The sequence below is a fragment of the Scardinius erythrophthalmus genome, assembly GCF_964197995.2.
Source record: "Scardinius erythrophthalmus genome assembly, chromosome: 6".
NCBI classification, from domain to species: domain Eukaryota; kingdom Metazoa; phylum Chordata; class Actinopteri; order Cypriniformes; family Leuciscidae; genus Scardinius; species Scardinius erythrophthalmus.
Genome location: NC_138226.1, coordinates 42,668,397 through 42,684,714, shown reverse-complemented (window position 1 = coordinate 42,684,714; position 16,318 = coordinate 42,668,397). Strand labels below are relative to the sequence as shown.

Genomic DNA, 16,318 nt, shown 5'->3' with positions numbered 1-16,318 from the left:
GACTCTCTCACTGTGGAACCAGTGGTTAAGAAAAATAAATGTCTCCACAAAATAACAGTCCGTTACATTTTTTAAAAATTCTATGGCTTGTTTTATGAGTTATTTTATAAGCACTTATATATGCATTTATAATTATATTCATACTTGTCAGAAATGGAATGCAAAAATTATAATTTGAACACTTTCCAAATGGGATAGATAAATAAAAAATCTTCAGGAATCAATTTTTTTTTTTCATGATCTTGTGGAACATGACAGAATATGGCTTACTGTAGCTCCAAACGTTTTTGCACAAGATCTGCGTGGTAGCTTATAAATATGACTTTCCCTTGGAGGGATTCATTTGAATTTTGACAGTTCGGATTCTTATCGATTCCGGGATTTCGATTCCAATAAGTAAAAAAAAAAAAAAAAAAAAGATATCATTCACATTTTTTCTAAGTCTTCTTGCAAAACATTTAATTGCAGCTGAATACCATCATCAGGCTACATTTACACAAGGAACTTTTGCCTGTGATTAAAAATACCATAGCAAAAATAACTAACCTCACTAAATTAAAATTTCAAGCATTATTAAAGACAAGTGCAAACTCAGTAATTAAAAAGGACAAATAAACAAATTAGCAATCACACAAATAAAAACAACTGAACAAAGATACGATTGAAATAAAGATTTTCAGGTAGAGAAACAGTATTCAAATGTAAAATAACACTGCACTTTATAAATATACATAAATAAATATACATTACAAATATAGTTACAGAAGTTATTCAGTCAAGAACAGCGAGTGAATTTTCTTTTGTTTGATTAACTTTATTCTAGAGATGGCAGCAGATATATTAGGCTGCTGTCACTTTAAGAGCTGCACGGATCCAATATACTGTTACACATGCGTTTTCTTTTTTTCAACTGTTTACATTCACTAAAGAAATAACCAACTGTGTTTATGGGAATATTTTGACATATTTTTTTGTGTATTTGTCCATTCAAGTGCAAAAAGACGCAGAAGAGAGCTCAGTTCAGTGTTGCGCACTATTCAGTATGAGAGGCGGCTTTCTGTGCGCACGCTTCGGATGTGTGTGTGCAGCACAGAAAACAATGCGTTAGACTTCGCTTGAGTGTTTTAAAGTCATTACCAAATAAATCCATAAAAAGAAATCTGATTCCTGACCTATAAGTATTCGATTCCAGAATTAGAATAAATTTTTTTAAATTGCCAATTGACAAAAAGTAGCAAGCAAATCAGACTGGATCTATTTCAAACAGCACTTGTCATTTTTGTATGCAGTGTCCCCTCAGCCCTATCTATAATGCTGTTAGTATGTAGTTGAGTCTGTTTGCGACAATGCAAAAGGACTAGAACTTCGTGTGTAAACATAATTATAAGCCTACATCAGGTGCACTATATGGGCCAGGGCCAGCATGCACAGGGACACACGTGTGGAAAGTAATTTGCATATGTTGATCGGTGTACTGTTAATTACCAAAAAAGCTTCATGAGTATTTGCACTCCAAATGTATTTATTTATTTTAAACAGCAGGTACCACAAACCTTTTTATAAATTATAGATTTATAAATATAGCCATATAGATCATGTCTGGATGCAAGCCAAGGATCAGTCGTTTATCCAAACCCCCAAATGCAAAACCACTGATAAAAATCAGAAGACACGTCAGTGTAAATAGGAGCCTCTGTTGCAATGTGTAAATGTCGGTTTGAATAAAGGCCATTTCTATATTCGCACAGTACTCTCAATCTGGCATCCCTGGAGTGACCCTGTGGCCCAGTTACAAGAACCTACAATTTCGTGGATCTGATTGGACAGGTGGCTCGGTACATGCTCCAGCAGCCAATGGAGTGAAGGGGGCGTGGCCACGTGCGTACAGTACGGCAGTCCTCGGAGAGTGTGTTGCTGCCATTCACTCACAGCGGGGTTAAAGCGCATCATTTTAACAACAGACTGAAGCATCTGCAACCATGTCTGAGGTCAGTATGAACAAACTCGACGCTTTTGTTTGATACGAGGGTGTTTGAGCCGTGCAATGTGATGTATTTATGACTTTTGCTGGTAATGAAAACGACATGGTGCCTTTTGAAAAGGCCCACGTGAATTAGTTTGCATTTCATTAGTGATTATTGGTTTATCTCGATCGAGAGAGGTATAAAATACCGGTAACACAATACAATAGAGTACAATAGATGTAGGAAATGAGACTGGAGGGCATATAATACTGCATGTGTGGAGAGAGCGCCATGTCTATGTGGGTGTGGCGCGTGACCGTACGCTAGAATATAGAGCGAGCGCGCGTCTGTTCCGCTGTTTTTTAATCGATGTTTTTTACGCGCGTGACGGACGCTTTTTGGACCGCTACATCGCGTTTACTACACCCTATAGAGATGGTTAACCCCAAAATCCTGTAGTAGCCTATGACTCGAATGACTTTCATAAAGGGAGATGTTAGAGAGATGTTGATAGCCTCAGTCACCATTCATTTTCATTACATGGAACAATTATGCAATAAAAAGTGGAAGGTGACATTATTTATGGAAGCTTGTTTCCACCCCAGAATAAAAAATAAATAAAGTTAATTGCTACTTTTTATCTCACATAATTTTTTTTTTTTTAATTTAAAAAAAAATCTTGCAATTGCGAGTAAAGTTGATAAAGTCATAAGTAGAGTTATAAAGTCATAAATTGTGAGATAAAAACTCTAAATTATCAGAAAAAAAAATTTCCACCCCAGAATTGGGAGAGAGGTATAAAATAGCCTACCTCACTCAAAGTACAACACAAAGAATTGTGAGATATAAATGTGCAATTGCAAGAAAAAAAAACGTAATTGTGAGTTATTCTAATTCTTACTTGATTTTTTTCTCGCAAATGTGAGTTTACATCTCACAATTCTGACTTGCAGTTCGTTGGAAGCTGAGTAATTTTAGTATTAGAGCATGTGGTTTTTTTTTGCCGTTACCCATTAAAAGTACCGCATAAAATACACAAACGGTTCTTTTCCAAAAATACTTGTCAGTTAAAGGTGTGAGTAGTTAGTAGTTAGTCCTACTACACACTGAAATCTAATAACATGTTATGACTGAGGTTGACTGGTTTACTGTAACAGGAAGATGGACCAACAGAAGTTGGTTGATGATGGTGTGCCTTGGTGTGCATGTCACGTAATCAGGGCAAAGAATCACTGGCATAGTAAAGTGTGTGTAAGGGGAACGGAGTTTGCCCTGATTAGAGATCTGCTGAAAGCCTTCATTATTGTGCGCTTGCTGTTGCGCTGTGGTTATGTAATCACGCCATGTCTCCCACCAGCACTGTGAAGCAAGACTATTAATGTAAAATAGCCATGACCAAAATCTTTTCAGTCCATTATTAAGAAATAAGAATTGAATGCATATGGATGTAGAGGGTTATTTAGAGCAGAGTCTAAAATGATTAGGGCTTAGGGGAAATTTCACTGAAAGTAACTGATATTCTGTCGTGCTTTAGTCTTGCAGTTACATAAATATCACAAACAAATCTGCACCGCTGCTGTAGATTCTGTTGCAACACAGCAAAATAAGTCATGTTATACCAGAGTTGTGAAATGTGATGAAAGACTCATCACTTGCTATGGTTCTATCCACTTGGAATATCACTGGATGGAAACGCCAAGATGGGCACACAAAACTTATCGCTCAATTAAGGCAGATAATTTTTTCAATCCGATGAGAAGACTTGCATAAACTACGATGGAAACGCATATAAATCCCTTGATGTGCAACAAAAAACTCATTTGATTTTCCCTCAGAAGAGGCTGTGATTGGATAACTGGACTAACTAGCGGACCAATGCATCTCAAATGTTGGCTTGGTTGTTATGAAACGCCTGAGTCCATGTCTTTGGTTTAATTCCCTTCAAAAGAGTCTCACACGATTGCGTTCCCAAACACCAGCGTCCGAGGACGTGACAGCGTTTATTGCGTTTCGTCTGACGCTCTGAGACCCAACTCGAGCCCGATTTCAGCAACTTGCAGTTTTATTACAGATATTTTGCACCAGTTTCCCATGAAGTGATGATTTTGTTCTATTGAACACACGTGATGGAAACTGTGTTTTATTCGCAAATGTTTTAGGCCTATGCATCGCAATATTCCAATTTTGCACACAAGTGAAATTTGCAACTTTGCGTGGAAACAGCTAATAGGCCAGTCCTTAGAAAGTTATCCTAACTTTCAGTGATCTCAAAAGTCTTAAAGAAACCTTAAATCAGTGTTGCTGACTGATTGTCCACATGAAGTGTTCTGTCTGGTCATGCTGTTGGTGTTTCACAGGCTGAGTTTCAGAAAGCAGCAGAGGAGGTCAAACAGCTGAAAGCGAAACCAGCGGATGCTGAGATGCTGGAAATCTACAGTCTGTACAAACAGGCCACCGTAGGAGATGTCAACACAGGTCAGCTTTTCCTCTAACTAACCCATACACGTGGCTTAAGTCTAAAACTAGATTGCAGCTCTTTAAAAGGTGTGTGTGTGTGTTTCTTTCCAGCTCGACCAGGCATGTTAGACTTCACTGGCAAGGCCAAATGGGACGCCTGGGAGGCAAAGAAAGGTCAGTTTCTCCTCCCTGCCACCAGAGGGCAGCGAGATATCATTAGGAGTCGTTAGAAAAAGGCATCGGGCAGACCAAACCGTAAGTCGTAGAGACTTGAAACTTTGAGGGATGGTAGTACTCACACCCTCTACAACGTCACCAAAGCTCACTCCGATCGGCCTGATGGTGGCGCTACAGTGGTCAAAATTATAAAATGGCTCATAACTCCTAAACCGATTGTCTCAGGCTCAAGTGTCTTATATCGTGGGAATCCTTGGCTCAAAACAAACAAAATGCATGTCTCTGATTCAATCATCACACTGGCGAAATGTTCGGGTACTTTGGATTTTTCGAAAACCCTACTTTTGCGAACTAGTCCTAGGTTTTTCGCCCAATCGGAACCAGACCAGTGCAGAAAGATTCTCTGGACTCTGATTGTCAAGAATTATCAAAAAGTCGAAAACGGTCGATGTGGGCGTGGACACTTCTACTAAAACGGCTATCCCTAACAGAATGAGATAATTTCTCCAAACTTGGTACACCTATCTATGTTGGGGCTTGTTATGTGGTCACGTGAAAAAGGACATGGTGACTGGCCACTTGGTGGCGCTATAACATGAAAAAAACACGAAAACGGCTATAGCTATGCAACAGTCAGTCCGATTGACTTGAAAACTGGGATGCGGTGTCTTTGTCCAAAGTGCCGCAGTTGTTTACGAGGACATTCGAGTATCTCAAAAACACGGCCGCCATTGGCCAGTGGAGTTCGAGCTGGTTTCAGACAAGGTTAACAAAGGCCAATCGGAATGAAATACACTAGGAATTCAAAAGATATTGACAACCAGCAACTTTGTCAATCAAAACGTTCGTAAATATAAAAAAATCTACTTTCGCAAACTAGTCCTAGGTTTTTGGCTCTACCTCGGTAACTTAAAAAGCTTTAAAACATATATTTCCTGTATTGGCTGTAAATGGTCTTTTCCATCTATGATCTATTTGGTTACATGCTTGCTAAATAAAACTTAATATCTTTTCACGCATATAAATATTTTATTAGTTTGTGTTTTCTCAGTCTTAATAAATAGAATAAATAATCTCTAAAAGCAGCTCACTCTGTGTGTGTGTGTCTCCCTTTACATCTGTTTTTCTTCGCTTGCATATTTCAGGAATGAGTAAGGATGATGCTGTGAAAGCCTACATCGCTAAGGTAGAGGAGCTGAAAGGGAAATACGGGATCTAACAGCCGGACCCCATCACAGCCAGCCTGCCTTTACCTGTACTGTTCTCCTCATATAAAGCGCCTTAAGGCCTCCAGTGTGTCCCTCATGAGGGTGTTACGGTTGCGCTGTAGCACGCAGACTCTGTTCTGTGTGAGAGAATAGGCACATTCCCCGCAGGCCAAGAGAAATCGACCACCAGCAACCAAGTAGTGAAAAGCAACAAATCGACCACCAGCAACCATGTAGTGAAAAGCAACAAATCGACCATGTAGTGAAAAGCCCTAATGAATGCAATGCCATAAAATCACTTTTTCAAAACCCCCGTGTTCAATTTGTGTTTTCTTACAAACACTGATGAAGATAAACATGTTGGATTTCCCTTAAAAACTATCATGTGATTGATTTCTTTTTTTTAAAGTGAGACCCCTGTGGAAGATTTTGTGATTAAAGAATGACCTGATCAAATATTCAAATGCCTACTGTGTGACTGTGTGTGCATTTACTTGTTTCAAGATGTTATAGTGCATTAATGTAAAAAAAAGTTACATTTTATTGACTACACTTGAGTTGTTTTCCTGAGACAGACTTGATAATGCGCCTGACTGCAACTAGTGTTGAATATCTGTACTTGATCCTATCAGTCGTTTGAGAGCTTATCAGCTAGTCAAGGGTCACATCATGACCAGACATTCACTTAACACATGAAAGCATTCAAATGTTTATTTCTATCCACTGGGATCATGTGTTGGATGATGTTACTAAACTGAGTGATGTGTCCCTTTCAGCATTTCTTCACCTCAGTCTGGTAAGGGATCAAAGTCTTTTTGCTAGAGAGTGTAAATTGCATTTATGTTTTGGGTCACCTCAAAAAGGACTTTGGCTGGTCAATAATGATAATCAGCAGTTTAATCTGTGAAGAGAAACACTGTTAGCAATATAAGTTTAACACCTATGCAGGCTATTTAGGCCTAGTATTATTAGTGACTATTATGTTTTATTAGTAGCCATTTTACTATAGTGTCTAGAGAAAAAAAAAGATATTAATGATTAGTTATTTGTTCTTGCAACCTAATACTGGGGGGGAAAGTAGGCTATAATCTGAACAGAACTAAAAATGCGAGAATGGGAAAAGTACTACTGTCACTATTAAAAATATAACTGCTAGTTACCATATATGGTTTTTTGGAATAAATGTTGAAACATTTTACCATATGTGGGTCCTTGTTCCTTCAACTGTGGACCAATGAAAATAAACTCAAAACATTTTCCACACTCTAAAATTTGTGTAAAACACACACACACACAAACATATAGGAATTGTTGATGTCTATTTTATACTCCATTAGATTAGTAATAGTAATTAATAATAGGCCTACATTCAGGCTTTTTATAGTTTAAATCTGGGGGGAAATATGAATGCGTAACGTTTCCAAGTTTTGTTGCCTTCATATAGCTAAAATAAAGAAAACATAATCTATTAGTTTTCTAAAAAAAAAAAAAAGTTGGAGAAACTTCCTCATGCATATGCTGCCTCTCGCATAATAGGCTAATGTCTGATTTAGTTAGCGAATACCTCCTCCGTGACCGGAGAACTAACGCGCGCGCCCGTGATCTGCGTGTCAAGGCGAGACGGGCGGGTTTAAACACTCAACTACTTCAGTTAATCTTACACTGAAATGATACTGTACTTTCGACTGGAGTTGACTTGGCTTCTTCGTCTCGCTTCTCCTGGTCTGTTGGCTGTTGAAATCAATATGACGGCAATAAAAATCAGGGTAATGCCTTTTAAATGTATTTTAAGTGTTTATTTTACGTTTGGGATGACATTTTACATTTGCTTTGGATTAAAGGGCAATAATATGCTTCCTAATATTTAGCGCAATCGACTTTTACAAGAAGGAATAACAAAATGAAGTGTTATAGTGAGCGGGGAAAACATTATTATTATATGCACAAAAAATTGGCCTACTATTATTTTTTTTTAAATACTAAACTATATTTAGGAGGTAAACAGATTTAAACAGAACCGCAGTCTGGCAGCTTTCAGTCAGAAACTCAGACAAAAACAGTACTAAAGCTGTCACTGCAGTAGCCTTATATCTTTGTACCATATTTACCCATAAAGGGTGCGTAATACCTAAATGCAGAGGTGGACAGTAACAAAGTACATTTACTTGAGTACTGTACTTAAGTAGCCTACACTTTTTGAGTAGATTTGTACTTTATTTGAGTATTATTTTTTCTGGAAACTTATAACTTCACTAGATTTGAAAGACAAATATCGTAGCCTACTTTTTACTCCACCATATTTCTGTCAAGGAAAGTAGTAATGCAGTCAGGGGATGATTTTGGTTGCAGGGGTTGCATTTTGTTTAGAAATGAAAGTCAGGTTGACGTCAGAACCCGACGTCGGATTTTGGTTTGAAATTAAAGTCAGGTTGACGTCAGAACTCGACTGATGACATCAACGATGTCACCACAATACAACATCTGTCCAACGTTGGAGATTAACGTCAATCTGACGTTGGATTCTGACATCTGATTTTCATTTTCATTTTCAATGTTGGGTTTGGTCTTCTAAATGCGAATTTTGTCTGGAAATTTTGTCTGGAGCGCACTACTTGAGTGCACTTATTAATTAAATGTTAATTGACATTTAAATCAGAAAATGAGCGATGGTTTGGCTAGATAAGACTCTTATTCCTCGGCTGGGATCGTGTAGAGCTGCACTGAAACCGCAATTTGGACCTTCAAATCGTTGGACCCCACTGAAGTCCACTATGGAGAAAAATCCTGGAATGTTTTCCTCAAAAAACTTTATTTGGTTTTCTATTGCCTAAGTTAGGATGGCTGTATTGAGAGTTTAAATAGTGGTTCAGTTTCACAGCGGTGACAGACAGTGCCAGTTTTAGGGCAAACCCCATCGTTACCTCGCTGTCACCAATGAGGGCAGGTGGCTGTGACGGAAAGTAGGAGGATTATAAAAGTGGTAAAAATCCAGCTTTTAATGTTGTTTTGTTGGGAGAAGTATGATTTCTTTAAAAGAAAGAAATACATTTATAAAGCAAGACATTAACTTGATCTAAAGTGACATTTATAATGTTTCTAATAAATGCTATTCTTTTGAACTTTGTAATATTGAAAATATGAAGCAGCACGACTGTTTTCAACACTGATAATAATCAGAAATGTTTCTTGAGCAGCAAATCATCATTTTAGAATGATTTATGACGCATTTAAATATTTAATTAACACATTAATATCTTCATGCTTGCATCTGTCACTGTCAGTTCCAGGACTGTGTAGCTCAGTAGAAAAATTAATCAGCAACTTCATATTAAATATGGTGTTGGTCCAGCAGTAATGTTTTCACTTTGAGAATAACAGGTTATATAACTACTATATTTAATAACCAGTGAGAAAATCATAACCTGTTGTCTGGATAATGACAGAAGGGCTGCAGGACCATAAGTATTATTTTTGCAATTACACCTTTTAATGTCCCCCTGTGGTGAAAATCAAGTTTTTAATGATGTTTATGTGTCTATGTGGTGTTTTTAATATGCTTTAAGACAAACCATGTGTAAATTCATAAGTCGACAGCATTGCTGAGTATTTCCTCCTTAAAACTGCAGTGAACCAAAGACAGTCTCAAAAACACGCTTTGAAATCGCTGGTGTTTCTGACGTCACAAAATACCTTGTACCCAATCAGATCAACGTGTGATCGTCAACCAGTGGATCTCTGAGCTGAGTGAGTGAGTGGAGGCGGGGCTCATTTGCATATTCATAGAACCACGTATACTAAACAAGGCAAGGGTGTAGAGTTACATTCAAGATATTTTAAAGCATGAAGATTTTTTTTATCATTTTGGTGATCAAAGATGATTTTTAAGGGATAAAATGATTGACTACAGGGGACTGTAAAGATAAGTTGTCGCTTAATTGAGAATTGATGCCACGGGCCAAATTTAAACAAACAAACAAAAAATTGTTGCAAAAAGGGCACTTATCTACTCAGAGGCCAAAGGTCAGGTGCAGGTCTATCTGTGCACGTGTTTTCTTTTCTGAGACTGAAGTGAGAAACACAAGAGCAGGATCTCATGTTGACACAGATGTGGATCAGACTTCTTCTGTTTCTCTCTAGGTCGCGGCTATTCCACATGGGAAACCCGTTCCTCTTTTTCTAGACGTATTGTGCCGCAGTCTTATCATCCTGTGCACGTCTCTGTCCGTCGTCCTCTCGTCTGTCGCGGTGTGTGACGGTCACTGGCTGCTGGCCGGCGGACACATGTTCGGTCTGTGGTATTTCTGCTCGGTGGATCAGCAGAGCCTTAAAGCGTCCCAGAACTGCACCACACATCTGGAGGAGGCGGGGGTGGAGGGTCTCGGCGTGGGCTTGCCGGCCTGCCGCTCGGTCATCACGCTGGCTGTGGTCAGTGCTGTATTCGGACTGGAGCTGCTCGTGATGTCGCAGGCGAGCGAAGGGAGGGACTCGAGTCGGCGCTGGACTCTCGGGACACGGCTGGTGCTGCTGGCGGGGGTCATGGCCGCCGGAGGGGTCGCCGTGTTTGTGCTCCTGTTAGGGACATTTGCAACACTCCTAGGGTTCACGCTCACCTTCTGGTGCCAGTTCACCGCCACTGTCCTGTTCTGCCTCAACGGACTGGCAGCGCGGCACATCCAGCAAATCCAACCTCTGCTGCCCTTTAGTGGACATCCAGACAAACTGCAGAAATCAGACGTCTGACAGGAGATCTGCTCTGAATCTGCAGTGATTCTGATGGTTTGTTAATAATCAGGTACACTCTTTAAAATAGGGCCCAGTGTTCCATTATAGATATTTGGAACACTCTTACACTCTTAAAAATAAAGGTTCCAAAAGGGGGTTCCAAAAGTGATGTCATAGAAGATTCATTTTTGGTTCCTCAAAGAAACATTCAGTGAAACGTTCTTGAAAGAACCATGTTTTTTCTTGTTGTGAGGAACATTTTAATAATCCAAAGAACCGTTTTCCACTATAAAGAACCTTTAGTGGAATGAAAAGGTTCCATGGATGTTAATGGCAATAATGAACCTTTATTTTTAAAAGTGCAGGTGTTGTCCATGTATTGTTAATGACACGTTGCATTGTGTTGTGTTTTATGGTTGAAGGGAAAGTTAAAGGAAAATGTCCTGGACGAAAGGTTTTCCATTTTTCTCCGATTTTTTTTATTTTTTTTTAACTGTGTAGATAATTTACATTTATTCATTTAGCAGACGCTTTTATCCAAAGCGACTTACAAATGAGACTTGCTTTAGTCTCATATGAAAGAAAATGAAAGATAATAACTTTAATTTTCCACAAACCTGAACGTTTTTACTAGTCTCTGTTTGATTGTGTTTATTTATTTTCATCATAAATATTTCTTTCACAGCAGATCGTTTCAGTCTATCATTTATATATTTTTTTGTCATTCATTCTCATTTCCATTTAATTTAATGATATAATTAATGATGATCAGCACTTGATAGCTGGCAGTTTTCATCTGTGAATAAATGACTCTTTACAGTTAGTCTTTGTAGTATATTTAATGAAATGTTCTCTCTTTTACATTATATCCTTTTTTACAGTATTTTTAATTCTTCTTTCTATACATCTCATTTTATGAGGAGATCTCTACACAGTGCATTTAATAAAAATACTGTTTTTGTCTTTACATTTTTGTGTATTTCACAACTTTGTTTCACAGGACAACACATGGATATTAGGTGTTCAAGGCATCATCTCAATATTTACACAGCCAAAGAGTGGGATGGGAAAAAAAAACATTAAAGGGGTAAATATATGCCTTTTTACTAGTTTAATGTTTCTTGAGGTTCACTTTTATTTGCAGTTATTTTATTTACAGTTTTATTTGCACACAAAATAGTCATATATTTGCGAAACATGATTTTCCAATGCAGCCTCATTTCAGAAACACTTAGTTGTGGTGCGCTGTCTCCTTTAAGACTTCAGTAAACGGTCTCTGATTGGCTAACATCGTCGCATGTTCCCTGGGTGCTTCTCATTTCTTAAACTGTGAGGAAATGAGGAAACACAAACTAGGAAATGTGAAATGAGTCGAAAAGTTAAATGGATGTTGATGTGTTGTTGTGCAGCCAGTCAGATTAAAGTGACATCATGATGTGGAAAGAGTCACTATTTTGTATTAAGGATGAATATTTACACTCATGAAAGCTCTTATATGTCAAAAGTTCTGACTTTTAAATAATATATCATAATAATAATAATTATATAATAATAAATAATTATTGTGCTGTCTTTACTTATTACTGACATTATATATATATATATATATATATATATATATATATATATATATATACATACATTTTTTTTATTGCACATAGGCATCTGTTTTCTAATAACTACAACACCACAATGAACAAGCATATACAATACAAATACAAATATAGCTGCGAGCAGCGATTGCGGGCCCAAGCCGGTGGCACCGCCAACCTGGTGCCTTTAGTTACACTAAAGGCACCGGGGTGGCGGTGTCACCGGCTTGGGCCCTCCATCGCTGCTCGCAGCTATATTTATATATATATATATATATATATATATATATATATATATATATATATATATATATATATATATATATATCAGACAAGTAATATTCTTTGTCTTGTCACTTAAAAAAAAAAAAATATATATATATATATATATATATAATTACCTTTTTTTGGATGCAAAACTATTGTTTATTATATGCTTTGTATTCAGTTAATGTATGCAGAAGTTATAACACTTCGTCTCCTCTCTTTTCTCGCCATAAATTTGTTTCCTCGCCACGGCCAAACCGTTCGAGATATCAAAAATCCGTCCGCAATTTAGCATTCTCAATGTCTTGACTTCATGCTGACTGAGTTTGGAGGTGATTGAATGAATTCTCTAGGAGGAGTACATCACATTCCACAGCAAGCGTTTTCCAAACAACCCATAATAGCCGACTTCCTGTTGGGCTGGCGTGAAACTTGTCAGAGGGAAAGTTGTTCAGCCCGATGAAATCTATATGTGTACCGAGTTTCATATTAATTCATGCAAGCGTGTTTGATATATGAACCAAGTTTTCAGACCCTGTTCAAGAGGGCGCTGTTGAGCCCCCCTGCCACGCCCGTTTCTGAAACTTTTCACATGTCTACTGGCTAATAAGTGTTATGTGTCTGTCGAGTTTCATCCAATTTCAAGCATGCTAAGAGTTTCAAACGCATCCGAAAAGAATATTAAAATTTGATGCGTTGCCACGGCAACAGTATCTAAGATATCAATAATCCTTTCACAGGTCTACATCTGCCGTGTGTTTACATTATACACATAAAGTTTGAAGCAAATCGGGTAAAAGTAAGAGGGTGACTTCAAAGCATTTTGAAAGTGACACACTTCCTGCTGCCAGTTGGTGGCGCTATAACTTTGACTCACAATAGTCACATCCATGTGATCGGCCTCTTACAACGAATACACTGCTGAAGTTTCATCAAGATCTGTCAATGTATGCAGAAGTTATAACACACTTCCTGTGTCCCATTATTCGCCATAAATTAGTTTCCTCGCCACGGCCAAACCGTTCGAGATATCAAAAATCTGTTCGCAAGAATTCATCCTCAATGTCTTGACTTTATTCTCACCGAGTTTGGTGGCGATCGGATGAAATCCCTAGGAGGAGTATTTCAAAAGGCACCGGGGTGGCGGTGTCACCGGCTTGGGCCCTCCATCGCTGCTCGCAGCTATATTTATATATATATATATATATATATATATATATATATATATATATATATATATATATATCAGACAAGTAATATTCTTTGTCTTGTCACTTAAAAAAAAAATATATATATATATATATATATATATATATAATTACCTTTTTTTGGATGCAAAACTATTGTTTATTATATGCTTTGTACTTCATTTACGTTCCAATATCGAAGGGAAAAATGATCCTCTTCACATGCGCAAAAATGTCCTTGGAAAATTCACAGTGGAGCGGTGCTTACTGTGATTGTACGAATTGTACTACTGACTATTTAGAGCAGTGTAATCTTTATATGTTAGGTTGACCATTTTATTATTATATTTTATTAAGTCTATAATGAACAGGCTGCAATGTCAAGATTGCAATGCTAGTGTGTGTGTGCGTGTGTGTGTGTGTGTGTGTGTGTGTGTGTGTGTGTGTGTGTGTGTGTGTGTGTGTGTGTGTGTTCATGTTTTTCTGTCCCGGTGGGGACTTTAACCTGAATGCACACAGACTCATGGGGACTCGTATCACAGTGGGGACCTAAATAGAGGTCCCCATGGGTAAACAAGCTTCATACAGAATGAGTTTTTTTGGAAATGTAAAAATGCAGAAAGTTTTCAGTGATGGGTAGGTTTAGGGGTAGGGTTAGTGTAAGGAGATAAAATATACAGTTTGTACAGTATAAAAATCATTAAATCTATGGAGAGTCCCCACAAAGATAGTAAACCGTGTGTGTGTGGGTGGGTGTGTGTGTGTGGCGTGGGCGCGTTTGAACAGTGGACACATAAAAACATACTCCGTCATTATACAGGACGACATTCAAACTGCAAAGTGTTAACTTATATTTGTCTACAGTCGCAATAAAACACAACATTGTGCTTTTGTAAAATAATTTCAAGCAATCAACCCCCGAAAGGCGCTAATTTTAAAATTAAACTAAAATGCTCATGGCTGCACGGGCATTCATAACGGTGCACATCCACGGCGAGGAACGAGCAGAACAGAGTGAACGTTTTTCAGTTAATTCCTACTTCCATAGGAATTAATTTGAAACGCTCGCTCAACCACTATCAATGTCAGTGTGGACGAACATGTTTTACTTTCGTTTTTAAGTTGGCGATTCAAAAGCCCCCAGCGGTGTCACATGTCGATTAACCGGTGGTAAAATATTCTCACCGTCACATACCTAGTATATTTTTAAGTAGATACAATAGGCCTACCTGATTTTGAACACAAGAGGGCAGTATAGCCCTATGTATGACTTGACTTTTATGGGACTAAATAGTACAATTACTATTTTTAAACTTATAAATATTTATTAAATTGAAAAAAAAAGAATAAAATGGGTTTAGTTGTGATATTTTTATACTTTTATATAGAAATAAATGGTGTTTAATTACATTTTTAGAAGATGAGGCTTTAAGTGTTACTTTACTTTAGCCCCTCACTATAGCAAAACCGTTTGAGATGTTTAATATCCGTTCACAATTTAGCATCTTTAATGTATCTTTATCATTTTGAAAAAGTTTGGTGTGAATAAAATAAACCAGTTAGGAAGAGTAGCTAAAAACTCAGAGTCTGAAATATCCAAAAAATCCACATTCAAACCAAAATATCTGACTTCCTTTTGCTCTGAGCTAATAACTGTAAATTAGAAAGTTGTCCGGCTCGGTGAGACCAATATATATACTGATTTTTGTAACTGTTGGTAAAACTAACCCACCCACTTTTGTCAAACGCATGTTGAAAGTGACACACTTCCTGCTGCCAGTTGGTGGCGCTATAACTTTGACTCACGATAGTTACATCCATCTGATCTGCCTCTTACCACGAACACACTGCTAAAGTTTCATCAAGATCAGTTAATGTATGCAGAAGTTATAACACTTCGTCTCCTCTCTTTTCTCGCCATAAATTTGTTTCCTCGCCACGGCCAAACCGTTCGAGATATCAAAAATCCGTCCGCAATTTAGCATTCTCAATGTCTTGACTTCATGCTGACTGAGTTTGGAGGTGATTGAATGAATTCTCTAGGAGGAGTACATCACATTCCACAGCAAGCGTTTTCCAAACAACCCATAATAGCCGACTTCCTGTTGGGCTGGCGTGAAACTTGTCAGAGGGAAAGTTGTTCAGCCCGATGAAATCTATATGTGTACCGAGTTTCATATTAATTCATGCAAGCGTGTTTGATATATGAACCAAGTTTTCAGACCCTGTTCAAGAGGGCGCTGTTGAGCCCCCCTGCCACGCCCGTTTCTGAAACTTTTCACATGTCTACTGGCTAATAAGTGTTATGTGTCTGTCGAGTTTCATCCAATTTCAAGCATGCTAAGAGTTTCAAACGCATCCGAAAAGAATATTAAAATTTGATGCGTTGCCACGGCAACAGTATCTAAGATATCAATAATCCTTTCACAGGTCTACATCTGCCGTGTGTTTACATTATACACATAAAGTTTGAAGCAAATCGGGTAAAAGTAAGAGGGTGACTTCAAAGCATTTTGAAAGTGACACACTTCCTGCTGCCAGTTGGTGGCGCTATAACTTTGACTCACAATAGTCACATCCATGTGATCGGCCTCTTACAACGAATACACTGCTGAAGTTTCATCAAGATCTGTCAATGTATGCAGAAGTTATAACACACTTCCTGTGTCCCATTATTCGCCATAAATTAGTTTCCTCGCCACGGCCAAACCGTTCGAGATATCAAAAATCTGTTCGCAAGAATT

The 16,318-nt window shown here is 38.0% G+C and overlaps 2 protein-coding genes across 2 annotated transcripts; both read left to right on the top strand.

Moving 5' to 3' along the window:
- Positions 1-298: 298 nt before the first annotated feature.
- Positions 299-6,264, top strand: dbi (diazepam binding inhibitor (GABA receptor modulator, acyl-CoA binding protein)). The gene is made up of 4 exons (XM_081369601.1): positions 299-1,988; positions 4,322-4,439; positions 4,533-4,595; positions 5,744-6,264. The coding sequence occupies exons 1-4, from the start codon at positions 1,980-1,982 to the stop codon at positions 5,815-5,817; spliced, it is 264 nt and encodes an 87-aa protein (XP_081225727.1). The 5' UTR covers positions 299-1,979; the 3' UTR covers positions 5,818-6,264.
- Positions 6,265-7,450: 1,186 nt separating this feature from the next.
- On the top strand, positions 7,451-11,494 carry tmem37 (transmembrane protein 37). The gene is made up of 2 exons (XM_081367696.1): positions 7,451-7,572; positions 9,944-11,494. Exons 1-2 carry the CDS (start codon positions 7,474-7,476, stop codon positions 10,544-10,546), a joined length of 702 nt encoding a protein of 233 aa, XP_081223822.1. The 5' UTR covers positions 7,451-7,473; the 3' UTR covers positions 10,547-11,494.
- Positions 11,495-16,318: the final 4,824 nt, after the last annotated feature.

Coding starts and splice junctions, on each gene's coding strand:
- dbi (XM_081369601.1), top strand. Junction 4,440..4,532: donor CGTAGGAGATGTCAACACAG/GTCAGCTTTTCC, acceptor GTTTCTTTCCAG/CTCGACCAGGCATGTTAGAC. Junction 4,596..5,743: donor CGCCTGGGAGGCAAAGAAAG/GTCAGTTTCTCC, acceptor TGCATATTTCAG/GAATGAGTAAGGATGATGCT.
- tmem37 (XM_081367696.1), top strand. CDS start 7,474: ATGATACTGTACTTTCGACTGGAGTTGACTTGGCTTCTTCGTCTCGCT. Junction 7,573..9,943: donor TGACGGCAATAAAAATCAGG/GTAATGCCTTTT, acceptor GTTTCTCTCTAG/GTCGCGGCTATTCCACATGG.